General features: G+C 38.0%; 1 protein-coding gene across 8 annotated transcripts in view; it reads left to right on the plus strand.

Annotated features, from left to right (window-relative positions):
- wu:fb13g09 overlaps window positions 1-18,156 on the plus strand; it is a 79,237-nt gene that overhangs the window by 45,393 nt on the left and 15,688 nt on the right. For 4 of the 8 annotated variants that reach the window (XM_087281421.1, XM_087281422.1, XM_087281420.1 and 1 more), the window contains 7 exons: window positions 258-383; window positions 705-816; window positions 3,250-3,434; window positions 6,271-6,417; window positions 12,958-13,087; window positions 13,211-13,364; window positions 16,473-16,601. In XM_087281421.1, the coding sequence (XP_087137547.1) occupies window positions 258-383; window positions 705-816; window positions 3,250-3,434; window positions 6,271-6,417; window positions 12,958-13,087; window positions 13,211-13,364; window positions 16,473-16,601 (983 nt within the window). Of the gene's footprint in view, window positions 1-257; window positions 384-704; window positions 823-3,249; window positions 3,435-6,270; window positions 7,776-7,924; window positions 9,187-12,957; window positions 13,088-13,210; window positions 13,365-16,472; window positions 16,602-18,156 lie in introns of those variants that run through there. The other 4 variants (XM_087281418.1, XM_087281417.1, XM_087281416.1 and 1 more) reach the window with 2 other exon arrangements.

An 18,156-nucleotide genomic window follows, 5' to 3' on the forward strand; every position in this document is an offset into this window, starting at 1 on the left:
ACAGGAAATTTACAGTACTGTTTACAATCTAACATATACTGAACTGACAGATAATGCCCACTAAAACCCTCTGATACCTTGTGGTAGCCTACCAATATGCCATTTGTCCCTATTAAAATGGCACTTTATTCTATGAAGCAAACAACGTCTGCTATATATTATTATTATGCTTAGGGTTAGGTTAATGTAACATAAGCTGTCCTAAAGCTGTTTTATGACACTTTCTGTCCTTTCTTCGGGGTGTGTTTATTCCACAGTACTTGCCCGAGTGTGATGATGTGGTGTTAATGAAGGACGGCCAGATAGCAGAGCACGGCACACACACTCAGCTGATGGAGAAAGGCCGAGACTACGCTGCCCTTTTCAACAGCGTGCAGCAAGAGGTACGATACGCCGCCTGCAACAGCAGTGCCCTATGGGAAAACACTGGGGTCACACGCTCACAAAACACCCAACATCACCCACTGCAAAATTCATGAAGCACAGACTGCAGAGCTGCTGGGTTTGAAATGTTAATTCAAGTCGTGCTTTTGTAATTTATAAGTGAATTGATCTTTGGTGCTACTAGCCGAGGGACATTGTCGCTGATCTCTGTATTAATGACCCAACAGGCATTGTTCCGCCTGATGTGTGCTGCTAATCAGTTGCAGGTTTGCTCTTTACTAGGTCTTGCTCTCACTCTTTTCTCTTCATCCCTCATCCAGAACCTGGTGAGGAAGAACCTGAAAAACAAAGAGAAGGCAGAGAAGGAGAGCAGCCCACAGACGCTTCATGTCAGCAATCCACCCAAGCCTGATACTGAGAGCAAGAAAACAGGTGAAGGTTGTTTATTTTAGTGCTTCTCCAATGAGTTTGCATTGTGTATACATTGAATTTCAAATGTGGGCTCAATCCAGTTATAAAAGCATTGAAATAAACATGGCGTCGATGTACAAAATATTGTTTTTACTATATCAGTGCCAAATCAATACTTTAAAAAATATTAATGTCTAAACAGTCCCTGGACTTTTAAAAAAAGGCTTAAAATGATGTTGGATGACATAAAAATAAAACAAAACCTTAAATTAAACTATATTTTAAAGTAAAATCAACTATTTACAGTACTAATAATAGCAAAGTCTGTGTTCAGCACCTTGTAGACAGACTAGGCAGTGCAAAAATAATGAAAAGAACATGTGTGAGCTGCTAATACATTGTATGCATGTTGAAGGCACTGATATATTTCAAACGAAATCAAAGAAAGAACTGAAATGATGACATCCTGAACAAAATCCAAGCAAACGCACAGCTCGATAAGCTTATGAAAGCAAACGTTTTGGGGGAGTTCATTTTGGCTCTTAAAAAGCTTTTGAGCTACCATTGGTCCAAAGCAGTTATACAGTTGGTGGGTGCATTCTGAAACTCCGCCTTCTTTGATGTGTGATTGATTCATTTCTCAAGTCTGAGGAGGTTAGGCAGGGGAACAACATCCAAAAGAACAACAACAGTTAGCAACAGGAATACTCTGCAGGGCTGAATAGCCGAACTAGCACAGATATACAGTATCTGCACATGTATGATTACTCATAGAGAGATTTTTATATACTTGGAGAGGGACATGCACCAGACGAGAAGTGCCACAAAGTCTCACCACATCCACAAGTTCCAAATATTGTTTTCTTTGAGTGTACACACTCTAGCTATGCCATTCAGTGTCTGTCCATGGCAAATATAAAGATGTTGTGCGCTGCCATGACCCTACTTATCTGGTGTGCAAAAGGCTGTTTGCCAGATGTTACAAAACTCTTCTTCTATCATAGCCTCCGTTGTTGTCATGTTTAGGGGTAATGTAATGTAAATTTATATAGCGCATTTATTGTGTATGAACAAGCTTTATGATGCTAATAATGAGGGGGGTCTCTCCACACCACCACCAGTGTGCAGCATCCACTTCAATGACGCAACGGCAGCCACAGGACAACGGAGCCACACATCAGCTATTGGTGGTATGGAGAGACAGTGATAGATGGGATGGGAATGATTGGAGGGCTGTGATGGGTTAGGGCCAATAAAGGGAATTTGACCGTGGTTACACCCCTACTCTTTACAAGAAGTGCCATGGGATTTTTTAGTAACCTCAGTTTAACGTCTCATCTAAAAAATAATAAAAACTTTATTTGAAGTATATCAGGGCTTTAGACCTGATGGTTCCCAATTCCACTCCCCGGGACACCCCGCACATTTTGTATGTCTCTTTTATTTTTAAACAGAAGAATCAGTTTATGGATCTCTCTGTTAATGACCTTGAATTTGAATTTTCTAGACAACCATTAGAAAAATACATTTTATACAGTTTGAATGTGAGCAGTATGAATGGAACTCGGATATACTACATTCGCCATTTATCATAAACATGTGACCTACTTGCGTCAGTTGCGTCACTTCACTCCTTTTCATGAAATCTCTCAAATGGCATCAAGGCATAGGATAGCATCCATCGAATGCGCATTACATAATCTTGCTGTAAGTACTAGGTCATCCGGGCACTTCTCGTATACTGTTTTTCGAATTCAATGAATTTGGAAATACTACTCGACTCACGTACAGTTTATAACGTACTATCTAGTATGGAAGTATGTGATTTTAGATGCAGCTATACAAAATGTGCATAGCCCGACCGCAGTTGGGAACCACTGCTTTAGACAATTAGAGCTGCATGTGTACATTAAGCAGGTTTAACAATAATAATTACAGTTACATTACAGGGTAAATGTATTTAAAATGTAGCCTATTATTATCGTCATATAAAGCAGCACACTTCCCGTGCTCCTGCCTGATTTCAATTGACAGTTTAGGAGTTTTAAGTAATACTGAAATTACGCATCAAAATCTGCATTCTCATTTGGTCTGTTGCACACCAATACAATGTTGCCACTGGATTTCTGTACCCAACCCTAGTGGTAAAAAAACACACTCACAACTTCTGCAAACAAAGACAAGCCTAGTGGAACAAACAACACAGGACTGGTACACCAAATATGACCACTCTTAGAAAACCAGCCAGAAAAATAATTGCCTAATTTCTTGGAGCTTTTGTAGTTTGTTGATAGGCTAGCCAATGTGTGACCTGGACCATGGCCCCAGAGTTGAGAAGCACTGGTTTAATCTCAAAATAAAAGTCTGTGCTTAGCTGATCTAACATCAGTGGATGAGTCACACTTCTTTGTTGTTTTTCCTCCATATTTCTGTTGTTTGATGTTCACCTCGCAGATCAGCTCATGCAGGCGGAGGAAAAGGGAAGCGGGGCCGTGGCCTGGCCTGTGTATGCAGCTTACATCAAGGCTGCTGGAGGCCCTCTGGCCTTCATTGTAACCATCCTCCTCTTCCTCTTCACCACTGGCAGTATCGCCTTCAGCAACTGGTGGCTTAGTTACTGGATCCGGCAGGGCAGCGGGGTAAGCCAGTCTATCTCACTGCTGGCCGCTTTGAGTTTCTGCCATTTAAAGGGACAGCTCTGCCAACAACAACAAAACTGCCATTATGTACTCGCCTGCATCCAACAAAATGAGAAATTATGATCAGTATAAACAAATTATTTACTGAATCAATCCGATCATCCAATTTAATAACATGATCTGACGTAAAAGAACTAGTTTGCTTGTTACTTCTCATAAATGTGTATGTATATATATATATATTATTTCTGAGTATTTGGCTGGGCGATGCAGTGGCGGAGTGGGTAGCACGTTCGCCTCACAGCAAGAAGGTCGCTGGTTCGAGGCTCGGCTCAGTTGGTATTTCTGTGTGGAGTTTGCATGTTCTCCCTGCTTTCACGTGGGTTTCCTCCGGGTGCTCCGGTTTCCCCCAAAGTCCAAAGACATGCGGTACAGGTGAATTGGGTAGGCTAAATTGTCCGTAGTGTGAATGAGTGTGTGTGGATGTTTCTCAGAGATGGGTTGTGGCTGGAAAGGCATCCGCTGCGTAAAAACTTGCTGGACAAATTGGCGGTTCATTACGCTGTGGCGACCCCGGATTAATAAAGGGACTAAGCCGACAAGAAAATGAATGAATGAATGAATGAATGAGTAATTGGCTGATTTTTGTTATTGCTTTTTATTGTTCTTTCTTAAGCTTTAGTATTAGTGCTGGATTGTGGTGAAAATTCTTTTAAGAAATCAATTCTGCATTTACTTTAAGATTTTTGCTTTTCTGTTCTTTTTTTAATCGATTCTAAGCTCAGTTGTTAACAGTAGATAAACAGTAGTTAACCACACACTCAAATGTTGGGAAAAAAAAAAAGGAAGAGCACTTGTGCATTTGGCTGTCGAGTCATATATTAGTCATGTAGTCATATATATTCATTTCATGAGATTAATGTAAACACAACTAACTAGGAACACTCCTAAGCTATTTGATGATTGTTTTGAGTTCAAGTGGTATTTGTAAAGAATCGGATACAAAGTATGGCTGTTTGCAAAGCATATCTATTAGTAAAAACTGAGCTGAACGACTTTATTTATTATATGGTTTAGATGTTTTTTGTCCTTAGAAATCATGATTTGAAAAAAATCATTATTCATTTTCTTTTCGGCTTAGTCCCTTTATTAATCCAAGGTCGCTACTGCGGAATGAACTGCCAACTTATCCAGCACGTTTTTTTATGCAGTGGACCCCTTTCCAGCCGCAACCCATCTCTGGGAAACATACACACACACACACACACACACTCTTTCACAACGGATATTTTAGCCTACCCAATTCACCTGTACCGCATGTCTTTGAATTTGTGGGGGAAACCAAGGCACCCAGAGGAAACCCACGCAAACGCAAGGGAGAACATGCAAACTCCACACAGAAGCGCCAACTGACCCTACCGAGGCTTGGCCAGTGACCTTTTTGCTGTGATGGGACAGCACTACCTACTGCACCACTGCGTCGCCTAGACATGGTTATACTTTCTTTTATTGTTTTCTTTGAGCGTATTAGCAGAATATCTAAATCAGCTCCATCTAAATTAGAGGTGCCCAAACTTTTTCGTATGAAGGGCCAAAAACCAAATATCACTGATAGCCGTGGGGCAAAGATAAATATACCAAACTATTTTACATAAAAATTGCCATGAGTAATTTCCTAATTTATTAGAGATAAAAAAACATTACTTTGAATTGCATTAACTAACGCAGTAAAACGTTTTCAATTAGAACTTATTGCAATAAAAACATAAGCAATCACATTTATAACACAATGGAGTTCAATGCTAAATACACTAGTCAAGCAGATTCTGACTTTACCTTGATTCTGCATTGTCCTCTATCTATCGTATGTACATTTTGAACTAAATCTGATTCATTTACACCATTTACATTAAAACATTTAATTTCAAATAGCTTTTTGTAACTTAACAATAAAACAAACAAACATAAGGTTACATTTGAAATGACAATCTCTGAACAATTATCAGATAAAAATTGGGGGGAGGTTGCCAAAGCCCAAACATATCACAATTTCAGTATATCTAGAGCTTATCCTCATAGAGTGGCATTAGATGCTGCTATGCCAATGCAGTAAACCATCTGATATAATTGTCATGATTATGATGTTTATGATGATGCACAGTTTTCCCAATATCATTTGAAAACATGGGAAGTTCAACCAATAGTAACTGGATCTCAGGTTTATTTTGTGGCTATAGTGGGTCAAGGCAATGAGTAAAATCCAGTCAGGGACCATTTTTCAGCTGCAGTGTGGGTGGGTTAGATTGATCACTCAAATTAACAGCTCTTACATTTGCCATTTATCACAAAATCAAAGCACACATAAATGGAAGATTAGTGCATATCCGCCAGGACCTTATTACCAATGCCACCCTGTAGCTTAAACACTCTTGCCATTAGGGTACAAACCTATTGTTAATATAATGTATCAAGCATATAATTTATTTTGAGTTTCACTGATCACACCGTGTCTTCACAGGTTTGCAAACAACATGATAGGGAAACGATGATTGCTATTTTCATTTTGGGGTGAATTATTGCTTTAAGGCAACAAACCACCAGCTTGAATTGCCGGGTTTTGATGCTTAGCCGAAATGAACATCAATCCCGAAACTAATTAGAAGTGCCAGACTCCACACGATTTACACAGAGGGACAATCACGGCAACAGATGTTGCAGTTAACTTGCGTTCTGTAAAATAATTGAGCCTGGGACTCATGCACGCAGTTCTGCTGGTATGTTGGGACTCTCCAGGGAAGAATCAGGTTTCTAAGGTGTTGTTCTTTTGTCCCTGCAGAATTCTTCACTGCTACTGGGGAACGAGACCGCCGAGAGTGATAGCATGCGACTGAATCCGCACATACAGTACTACTCCAGGGTGTACGTCTTATCCATGGGGGCGGCGCTCTTCCTGAAGACCATCCGAGGACTGGTGTTCGTCAAGGTAATTTGAAGTTTATTGCTTATGAAGTTCCCACATGAGATTGCTCTGTTCAGTTGTCCTGTCTCAGTTAGACACAGCTGAATAACACCTGGGTTGTTAGGCAGATGCATTTCCTCTTTGCTAACGTGCTATTCCTCTCTGTCTGGATCTACTGGAGTGGACCAGGTTAATCTGTCAAGGGGGCATCACAATTAATGCCTTTATCCCCTCAGTGATGTAGTCTGGGAAACTGATATGTTAATGACAGGACAATTATTGAGGTAAGCAGCTGCCTAAGGCCCCTAAGCAATGTCAGGAAGCCCATATTAATCATATAGCTCTTTTATATATTTTCTATCATATGTTGTAAAGTCTGTCTATAACCGTTAAAGATGTAACATTATTACATCTTTTCAAAACTGGGGCCTCCATGAAAAATGGAAGTTTTCTTCTTTATTGCACATGTGTGAGGTGTGTGCGCTTCAATCAAAGACATTGCCAGCCAGTGTTGCAAACTAAGCAACTTTTCAGACCCTCCTAGCGCCAAATGTTTAAAATAGTGACTAGTGAATGTTTTTAGTTGTTACTGGAGATTTTTAGAGACTCTCATGTGTCCGTGTTGTACCGTTCCTAATGCTACTCATGTTACTCAACAAGCTGCTGGTGATGGCGTCAGTCTCTTCCCCCCTCAGAGCACTCAAAGGCGGCAAAGTGCCACACAGCCATCTTTCCAGTGTTGGGCAGTAGTGTAGCTACAAGAAGTGACGCTACTAGCTTAACTACATTTCTCAGTAGCTTGGCAGTAGCGTCGCTACTTTCTAAATCAAATAGCTTTTAGCTTTTAGTTAAAAGTAGCTAATAGCTTAACTCACTACATTTTTCAAGTAGCTTGGCCAACACTGCTTCTCTCTCACCTGCAACATTGAGAGCAGATCATTCCTCTGCATACCAACGGCAAGTGTTTTAGCACCACAAGCGTAAGATTTTTCCCTGGAACAGTCAAACCCATCTGCTTTTCCTCTGTTTTAAATGTAGTAATTTAAATGGACAGTTTATTCTATTCTTGCTGTTGTTTACAATCGCAGAGATTTGGGAGAAAAGTAGAAATACAGCAAACAACGAAATGCACCTTCCTCCGTGATCCTGCTGTCTGGTTGAAACAGCTGTCAGATGATGAGTGCTGTGAGCTTGTTAAGAGTTGTTCCCAGTAAAACAGCCGCCCATTCACAAAGAGTAATTACTTAATTCTTATGAAAAAAGGGAAAAGATTAGCTTGATGGGTTGTGAATTAAATTTTTTAAATGTTTTAAAATTATTATTACTATTAAAATCGAATCACAAAAACGGCTAATTGACTGTACACAGGGTGTCCAATCACGGCGCTGGAGGGCCCATATACAACAACCCCAATCAGAAAGACCTGGGCTAGCTAATCAAGCTCTTACTAGGCTTTCTAGAAACATCTGTGCAGGTGTGTTGAGACAAGTTGGAGCTAAACTCTGCCATACAGCGGCTCTCAAGAACTGAGTTTGGAAACGCCCACTGCACATAGTTTTTGAACCTGTTTTTTTTTTTTTTTTTTTTTGTGAATTAATTGCTTTTTTACATTTGGAAGATAAAAGTTCATTTAAATATTAAAACATATACACATTTTAACTTGTTTATATTTTAAAAAGGCAAGGGCCCCATACCTGGAATTGCGTAGGGCCCCCAAATCACTATGTCCACCCCTCATGACAGGCCATGTTCATGGCACAGTACACTTTCTGTAGTTTCAGTTTAATTTAATGCTAAATTCTTGCTCTGCAGTCTGGCTCATCTGTATGTTTTCTTATTCTTCTTCCTGAATGGGAATCAATGGCAACCCAAGCAAACAGAAATATGATAAAATTTTGGCACATTAATAGGGATGTCCTCATGTCTATTGAACTATTTTAGAGAAAGTTCTATAGCGCCACCACTAGGTCAAACCATCATTTCTCAAACATTAAAAAATTTGTAGTTCTTTGACAAAAAAAAAAAAAATCTTAGTTCAACTGATTGCTTTTCTCATGCTGATCACATCCAATTTCCTCTTCACTCATATACCATTCATCACTGCCTGAATCTACCTGAGTGTACCAGGTTCATTTGTCAAGCAGGGATCTCAATTAATGACTTTTTCCCCACAGCGCAATAGTCTGAGAAACCAATGTGTTATTGACAGGCCACTTTCACAGTGTACTTTCCAAACTTTCAGTTTCAATTCTTCTTTTCCCAAATGGCAGTCAATGGCAAGCCATAGAAGCAAACAGAGGAAAATGATGACATTTGACACTCTTGGGATGGTCCTCTGTGAAACTTTGAGGTCTCTAGAACTAACTCTATAACACCTGCACTAGTTCAGAAATTCATTTTTTTCTTTGATCTAGAAAAATGAAACTTAGTTGATTTAATTTTCTCTTTGCTCGTATAATGTTTATCATTGCCTGAATATACCAGAGTGTACCAGGTTAATCTGTCATGGGGGCAATGCAATTAATGTCTTTATCCCAACAGCAGTATAGTCCAGGAAACTGATATCGACATGGCAACTTTCACAGTTTACTTTATGTAGTTTCAGTTACATTTCCACACCAATCCCTTGCTCTGCATTCCATCACACCTATATGTTTTCTTCTAATCTTCCTCCTCTTCTTCATCTTCTTCCCTAATGGCAGTCAATAGCACACCATAGAAGCAAACATAGAAAAATTATTAGTATTGGCACACTTATAAGCATGGGTGACATTTGACTTTTAAATCATCTGCACAAAAATTCTATCTTTTTTCGTCCTCCATAAGCAAATTATATAATTCTTTCATTAATTAGTTAATTACTTTTTCATCTGATTGCTATTCTCATGCTCATCGCATCCAATATCATCACTGCCTGAGTATACCAGAATGAAGGTGCACCAAGCTAATTTTGCCGAACGATGATATTTGAACGCACCAAAACAAGTTTGCTCAACAAGATCTTAATATCTCCGCAGTAGATACTAGACATGTCTAATTGGCTTAAAGTATGTATGTTTCAGACACTGTGGTCAAAAGATACTGCTTAGTGAACCTTCAATCTGTCAAGAGGGCATTGCAATTAATGAATTTTCCCTACAGAGGTATAGTCTTCTAATTTGATTTGTTGCTGGGAAGCCAGATTCATAGCACAATGCAGTTTCAGTTTGATTTCCACACCAAATCCTTGCTCCACAGTCCATGACATTGCCAAGTGTCTGCTTTTTTCTCTCTTTCTCATCCAGTTTTTTCCCGCTCTTTAATTGAAATTGCCTCCAGGCTAAATCCATTTATCTGTCCAGTGTCTTGACTTTCAGCTGGAGGGGTTGTGTATGTGTGTCCCCTCAGGACCCTTTGCCCCCTTCTCCATTAAGGAGACCCGACAGCACATTAGAGAGGTTATGTGTCTGTGTAATTGTGTGCCACTTGTATTCGCTAATTCCTCCATGATGGCTAATCTCTTTTTACCCAGAGGTAAGATTGCAAATTTGGGAACTTTACATATTCTATTAATGGAATGAATGTGTCCCTGTGTGCCAGAAACCATCAAATCCTAATAGCAACACATTCTCCTGGGCACGACATGAGGAGTTTTGTTGTGAAGTCATGTCTGGCATGTTCTCGGTGGGTTGACATGTGTTTGAGAATATGTGGACTTATGTAATCATGTTTTTGTATGTGCTGCTGTGCTACGTCCTGACATTCATGCCTCATAAGTGCTGGGGGAGACATAATGTCCATGCTGGATACAATCTGTACACTAGGCCAAAATAGATTGCTTTCATTGTAATTAACAAAGCTGTCTGAGATGAGATGTGGCCTTTGCGTCAACAGCGTTACAGCTGACGATGCTTGTTTTCTGTTTCTGATGCGCTGTACAGTAATTTTAAGCACATTATTTCCCATTTAAGACTCGAAATGACAGAACTGTTTTGTTCAGCAATGACTTCCATTAGGGCTGCTCAATTGTGGGAAAAATCATAATCATGATTATTTTGTTCATAATTGTAATCACGATTATACAAAACAATATACAGTTGAAGTCAAAATTATTTGCCCCCTTGTGAATTTTTTTCTTTTTTATAAATGTTTCCTAAATTATGTTTAACAGATTCAGGAATTTTTCGTAGTTTTTTTTTTCTGATATTTTTTCTTCTGGAGAAAGTATTTGTTTTTACTTCAGCTAGAATAAAAGCAGATTTAAGGATTTTAAAAACCTATTTTAAGGTCAATATTATTAATATTGCAGTATTTTTGATTGTCTGCAGAAGAAGCTACTGTTATACAATGACTTGCCCAATTACCCTAATTAAGAATTTAAATAGCATTTTAAGCTGAATACTTGTATCTTGAATAATATCCAATCAAATATTATGTATTGTCATCATAGCAAAGATAAAAGAAATCAGTTATTAGAAATTTTTGTTTCTTAGTTTCTATTAGTTATTAAATATAGTATGTTTAGAAATAGGTTTGAAAAAAATCTTCTTTGCGCTAAACACTTCAACTGCATAAATACAGTTATTTTCCTCCCCGTAAATAAATAAAGGGAAATAAATACAATAGAATAAAAATATGAAACAAACTGATTTAAGCATCTTCACTGTAAGAAAAACACTTTAATTATAGATACAAAAGTCTTTCAGACAAAAGCAGTGAGTGATTTTGTCCTTTTGTTGTAGCAGGAAAATTGCGTACTGTCACTTTAAGAGCAGTGCGGATCTAATTTATGCTTACTCTTTTACATGTCTTTTGATTCTCGACTCATTTGTTTATTACATAAAGGAGGGTTAATATGAATAATCACTAAACAGCGTTTTTATACATATTTGCATGTATTTGAACATTAAAGCGCTCACATTAGAATAACTTTAGATGTGTGCTTTGCTTGTCCCTGAGGCTGAGTGCATACAGCATGCAATTTTTCCCGTGCTTTTAAAAACATGGTTTGAATGTGGCAACATGGTGGTGCAGTGGGTAGCATGATCGCTTCACAGCAAGCAGGTCACTGGTTCAAGCCTCAGCTAAGTCAGTTGGCCTTTCTGTGTGGAGTTTGCCTGTTCTTGCCGTGTTTGTGTGGGTTTCCTCTGTGCTTCGGTTTCCCCCACAGTCCAAAGACATGTGCTAGGTGAATTGGGTAAGTTAAATTGTCCATAGTACGTGTGTGACTGAGTGTGTATGGATGTTTCCCAGTGATGGGTTGCAGCTGGCATCCGCTGCGTAAAACATATGCCGGATAAGTTAGCGGTTCATTCCGCTGTGGTAACCCCAGATTAATAAAGGGACTAAGCCTAAAAGAAAATTAATAAATGAATGATTCAGATGGACATTAATGAATGATTACAGTACATGCTTTTAGTCATTTTCACGTGAAACTTGAGTTTTGCAGAGCAAAAAAATGTGTACAACTGGAAAGGGGGCGGTATATGATGCAATAATCGTTTTACCTCGAATAATGATTTTCATAATTGTTAGAAGCCAAAGTCAAACTCGAAAATGAATTTTCGATTAATTGCACAGCCCCTACTTCCATTTATGTATTTGTATATTTCTCATGTGATAATATACAATGTAAATAAATATAAAATAAAATATAATAAATAAAAAAAATAAATAAATATACATTGAGGTCAGTAAGATTTTGACTAAAATGACTATGTTATGCTCAGCAAGGCTAAATTTATTTGATCATAAATAGTAAATACAGGAATTAGTTTTAATAATATATGATACATTTTACAAGCAGGCGAATCCAGAAGACTACGTGTGCTGTCTTTATAGCCCATTTGATTAGTCCTGAACAGCTTCAGCTGTGTGTGTTTGCAATCAAAGGTGAACCGGAACAGGTGTGAGAGTACAAGTATGATGAAATCTGTTGTTCATTTAGTGGAAGATTTGATGTTCTCCAGCAATTTGCATGAGCTAGATCGCTGGTGATTGTGAAAACTATATTATGTAAATGCGGCCTTAAATTAAAAAACCTTATATATAATAAAAAATTACTAAAACTTTGGCCCCTTGATGGATGAGGCCCTCAGAAGAATGCTAACCATGACCATGATGTACAGGTTTAACATATGCATTTAAGCTTTCTCCCATACTAAAGTAGGACATACACTGCATAAAGTCAGCTTTTCCACCAGTGTACTTTGTGAGTATATATATATATATTAACACAGTAGAAAGCTGACCTACTTTACTCGGTCCAAAGTTTTAACCAGAGCAGATTGATCTGTGCTGAAGTGTCAAGCTGCATTGGTCACTTCCAGTCCCAATGTATCCAATGTCCCAGCCGGCCCTCACAGATCTTGGGCAAAAGCATTCCTGTCTGATTGCCAAGATTTTTACCTCATTATAATCTCACTGTTATGACTGTTTAAATGTTTGTTTACATCCCTGTCCTGTTTATTAGCATTATAGACCTTTTTATAGGTTTTTAAATCACTGGCTCATTTCTTGGTGTTTTTGTCGCGTCTGTGCGCATGCATCATTAACACTGTTGTTTGTATGTTGTTGTCGTTGCAGTGCACAGTACGGGCAGCCTCGGTTCTGCATGATAAACTATTTAAAACTCTACTTCTGAGCCCCATGCGCTTTTTCGACACAACACCCCTGGGACGCATCCTCAACCGATTCTCCAAGGACATGGATGAGGGTGAGCAACCTCTCTCTCTCTTTCTCTATCGCAGTTCACAAATCCTTTCAAATGCAGGATGACGGGGGCGTCTCAAAGCAGTTTTGATGTCTGTTTGATTCTGTGTTCTTCCTCTTTGCGCAGTTGACGTGCGTCTGGCGATGCAGGCTGAAATGCTGCTCCAGAATGTGACACTAGTGCTGTTCTGTCTGGGAGTGGTGGGCGCCGTGTTTCCCTGGTTCCTGTTCTCCATCATACCTTTAGGGGCTTTCCTCTTCATCGTCAACCGAATCTCCAGGTTTGCTCTGTCAGATTTATCAAGGGTTGAGATGGGGCAATGCAAAACATGGAAACAAAAATATAGGTCAGGCTGATCAATGAATAAAAACGCGTTCCAAATCTGCCAAAAGCCCTATAAAGATAGAACTAAATAAAGACTACTATGTGTGTATGTGTGTGATTGATAGCTTTATTTTCACATATCCAATAAAATTATTACTTTTAAATTAATCCATTAATAATCTGCATTAACTCGATGGATGGATTGGCTGTCAGACAGACAGACAGAAAGATAGATTAAATAATAATGTAATATTATAAAATATATTATAATATAGAGAGTGGCATGGTGGCTCAGTGGTTAGCACTGTCACCTTACAGCTAGAAGGTCGCTGGTTTGAGTCCCAGCTGGGCAAGTGGGCATTTCTGTGTGTAGTTTGTATTTTCTCCCTGTGTTTGTGTGCATTTACTCCAGGTGCTCTAGGATGCGTTTCCAAAAACCCTCATTAACCAACTAAAGTCGCAAGTTGAGTCGCTACAAACATAGTTTGTTGATTTGGTGTTTCCCAAATCCATCGTTCCAACGAACAATCACAAACTGTGTTGCAAACTTCTATGCTTGTAACTACACCTCTGGAGCTGTAGTTAGAAACATAGCTCCTGGCTGTGTTTTATTCTTAGCCCCCTATGCCCTGTTCGTTTAGAACATTCTAACATTTAAACTTGGAATGATTTTTTTTTTAAATAAAGCATTAAGGTCATCTCTCCTAGGTGTAATTTTCTTTCAAAGTATTTTTACATTCAGTTTTAGCGATCTTCATGTTTTTATTGTGCTACCTTCGCAGTGCACTTTGAAAACATTGATGTCGTTTGGAACACATATTGTCGTGGCTCATGGCGAAAGCTATTGGTGACCTATTATTTAAAAGGCGGAATTTAAGTTACATCTCCAAAAGCGGCACCCCTGGTTTTTCACACAGTTTAAAGACATGCGCTATAGGTGAATTCATTAATTCTTTTTCTTTTTGACTTTTTTAACCTTTATTAAAAAGGGGTTGCCACAGCAGAATGAATCGCCAACTTATGTTTTACACAGCAGATGACCTTCCAGCTGCAACCCATCACTGGGAAACATCTATACACCACACTCATTCACACACATACACTATAGACAATTTAGCTTACCCAATTCACCTGCCTGTCTTTGGACTTGTGGGGGAAACCAGAGGAAACCCACGTCAACATAATGAGAACATGCAAACTCTACAAAGAAATGCCAACTTACCCAGTCAAGGCTCGAACCAGTGACCTTCTTGCTGTGAGGCGATTGTGCTACCCACTGTGCCATCGCGTCTCCCTATAAGTGAATTGGTTGAACTAAATTGGCCGTAGTGTATGAGTGTGTGTGTGTGGATGTTTCCCAGTACTGGCTTGCGCCTGGAAGGGCATCTGTTGCGTAAAACATATGCTGGTTCATTCCGCTGTGGCGACCCCTGGTTAATAAGGGACTAAGTCAAAGGAAAATAAATGAATAAATATTGTAATATAATACTGGGAAATAAATGTTTTATTTAAGCAAGGATCTGTTACATAATTTTTTTAAGTATGTAACAAACATTGTTAAAGTGAGTTTTTTTTTTTACTTCGTAGTCATGAATCAAATATGTTTATTTATATTATTATTTTTTTACATTTAACTGTAATCAATTATGAGGAGTGAGAAAGTTTTGATCTAAAGTTTTTTTTTATCTTGAATAATAATGTTAATAATAATTATCTTAGTACTGGGTTGTAGCTGGAAGGACAGCCGCCATGTAAAACATCTGCTGGAATAGTTGGCAGTTTATTCCGCTGTGGCGACCCCTGATGAATAAAGGGACTAAACCGAAAGAAAATGAATGAACAAATAAATAAAAGATAATATAAATATATATTTGACCACCCCTTTAATGGTTCATACCATAGTAAATGCATAATTGTGTCAATAATTCTATGCGAGAGAAAACATATTAACGATCCAAAAACAGCAGATCAGAGCACCGATAGACATTGTAGGTTTTCACTAGACACTTTTCTCATAAAATGAGTGTTTGTATCAACATATATCTTAGAAGTAAAGTCAAATTAGATATAGTTTGACCTACAGTAACCTTTTAAATAACGAATCAGAGGGTTCTGTTTGCCAAAATAGACTAAACATTATTCAAAACACAAAAAAAGTAAATGTTATTTATAAATGAGATAATTTAAAGACATAAATTTGATTCATCGAACCATGTATTACACAAACATTACCGAACATTATATATATACAGTGCTCAGCATAACTGAATACACCACATTTTAAAAATTAATATTATCCATTTCTCAGTGAATATACGGAATGTATTTTGGTGTATTTAAACAAAACATATTTATTAAACAGATATATTTATTAAAATAATATTTTAGTCACCAAACAGATTTAAAAATTGAAAGATAATACAATAAAATTCAAGCAAAATATTGCAAAATTTCAACAAATTTGTTTTATTTGTTTTGCTTCTTTTGATTTTTCCCCTTTTTAAAATTGGGTGTATTAGTTTTTGGCTCCAGATGTGGCTTCAGTACTGACTAATCTAATGTATAGGCAAAAATATAATATTGTATAGCTTCTTATTAGAAATATGAATTTAAAAGAGAGATTTGTGAGGGGTGAGTATATATTCTGAGCACAGTATATATATAAATGCGTCTGGTTTTTCATCAGCGTTGTCCTGCCTCTGCCTCATGCTACATGTTGACTCTGCTGTCCTGTCTGCGCTAGTGCTGACGTGTGACAGGCTTCATAAAGCCCCATATAAATCAGTTCAGAAGGCAGAAATGACTGCAGCTCAGGCAGGAAGATCCCCTCAGTCTCACCATTATTGTCCCCTGTGGGCCTCCATCTCATAAGCCACTAACCTGTCACATCACAGGCAGCTCTGTGAGCCACACAGATAAGCAGATGAGATGAGCCAGAGCTTTGATCAAAACTCAGCCGTATATCGCTGCTCACATTCTATCACTGGCTGACTTTTTGTCAGGTACTGAAAGAAAATATATATATATATATATAAATATACTGATTGTCCTTTTTTACCCAAAGGGTTCTCATTCGTGAGCTGAAGCGCCTGGAAAATATCAGCCAATCCCCTTTCACCTCTCATATCACTAGCAGTCTGCAAGGACTGTCCACTATCTACGCTTACGGCAGGGGTGCTGACTTCATACACAGGTAATTTTCAGACAACAGAATGCCCTCTATGACTTTGCAGAACTTGCAGAACTGATGAAACTTTGCTCCAAAACATATTCACAAATAAAAGAAAATAGATGTGATAATCAGGACAGATGGGGGAATATTAGTTGTTACCATTTATTTTCAAAAAATGACAATACAAGCACACTTCACAAAGAAGTTTTGTTTTAAAATAAAAAACATACAAATAATAGGATTTAATTAAAGTTGAATTATATTGTAATGCTTTATACTTGCAGTTTTATATCATATGTGATGAGTTATCAGTAGGCCAACACGAAATCTGCACCCACATTTTTTGGCTCATTTTTGAGTCCATTTATTTACTTGTGTAAATGTGTGTACATTTATATTTATTCAGTTTTGAAATTCATTTCAGTAATATTAACTGATATGAAAGTAGTCATTTGATTTTTTTACAATACTGTTTGTAAAGTATTATTTTTAGTAGATACATTATATGATAGACTTGCTTTGTTAAACAAATAAGTGGATCTAGATGGATTTGCAATGTAAACATTAAAGTTAAAAAGCTAGTATTTTTTATTTCATACATTAAGTTTTTAGTTACGATACTTCCAAAATAATTCTGTGTAAATTTGTAAACTTTTTACAAAATTCTCTTCAAAAATAGCAAAAAATGTCTACAGATTCTGTCTGGCCCTAGTTATCAGAGTTATATTGCCTTATATCATCTAATCAATGAGCTGAAGTTTGTACAATTGGCCTTGATTGATTAATCAGATTTGAAAAAAAATAAAAATAACTTTACTTACAGTGACTCAGTGGTTAGCATTGTTGCCTGACAGCAATAAAGTCACTGGTTTGATTCCCAGCTGGGCCATGTTTTCCCTGTGTTGGCATGGGTTTTTCTCCTGGTGCTCCGGTTTTCACCACAGTCCAAAGACATGTGCTATCAAATCAAATCAAGTCACTTTTATTGTCACATCAGCAGCAGCATGTGTACTATGATGAGTGAAAAGCCTTAGGTGCTGGCTCCAGACAGTGCAAAACACAACAACATACTCTCAAAAAACAAAACAATATACATTAAGCAATGTTGACAGTAATACGTAGAAGACAATAGATAGGTGTACACATAGTCTGACTGTTGGTGGAAAATTAGTCTAGGCAATAATGTGTTTAGTAAGGATTGGTGAATTCTATAGGTGAATTAAATAAACTAAAATGGCTGTAGGGCGTCATGGTGGTGCAGTGAGTAGCAAGATTGCATCACAGTAAGAAGGTCGCAGGTTTGAGCCCCAGCTGGGTCAGTTGGCATTTCTGTGTGGAGTTTGCATGTTCTGCCCCTGTTTGCGTGGGTTTCCTCTGAGTGCTCCTGTTTCCACTATAGTCCAAAAAAATACATTATAGGTAAATTGAATAAAGTGGCTGTAGTGTATGTGTGTGAATGCAAGAATGTATAGGTGTTTGCTAATGTTGGGTTGCGGCTTGAACGGCATCCGCTGCGTAAAAGATGCGCTGGATAAGTTGGAGGTTCATTCCACTGTGGTGACCCCTGATTAAAAAA

The sequence above is a fragment of the Danio rerio genome, chromosome 14, assembly GCF_052040795.2.
Source record: "Danio rerio strain M-AB ecotype USA chromosome 14, GRCz13ab, whole genome shotgun sequence".
In the NCBI taxonomy this organism is placed as follows: domain Eukaryota; kingdom Metazoa; phylum Chordata; class Actinopteri; order Cypriniformes; family Danionidae; genus Danio; species Danio rerio.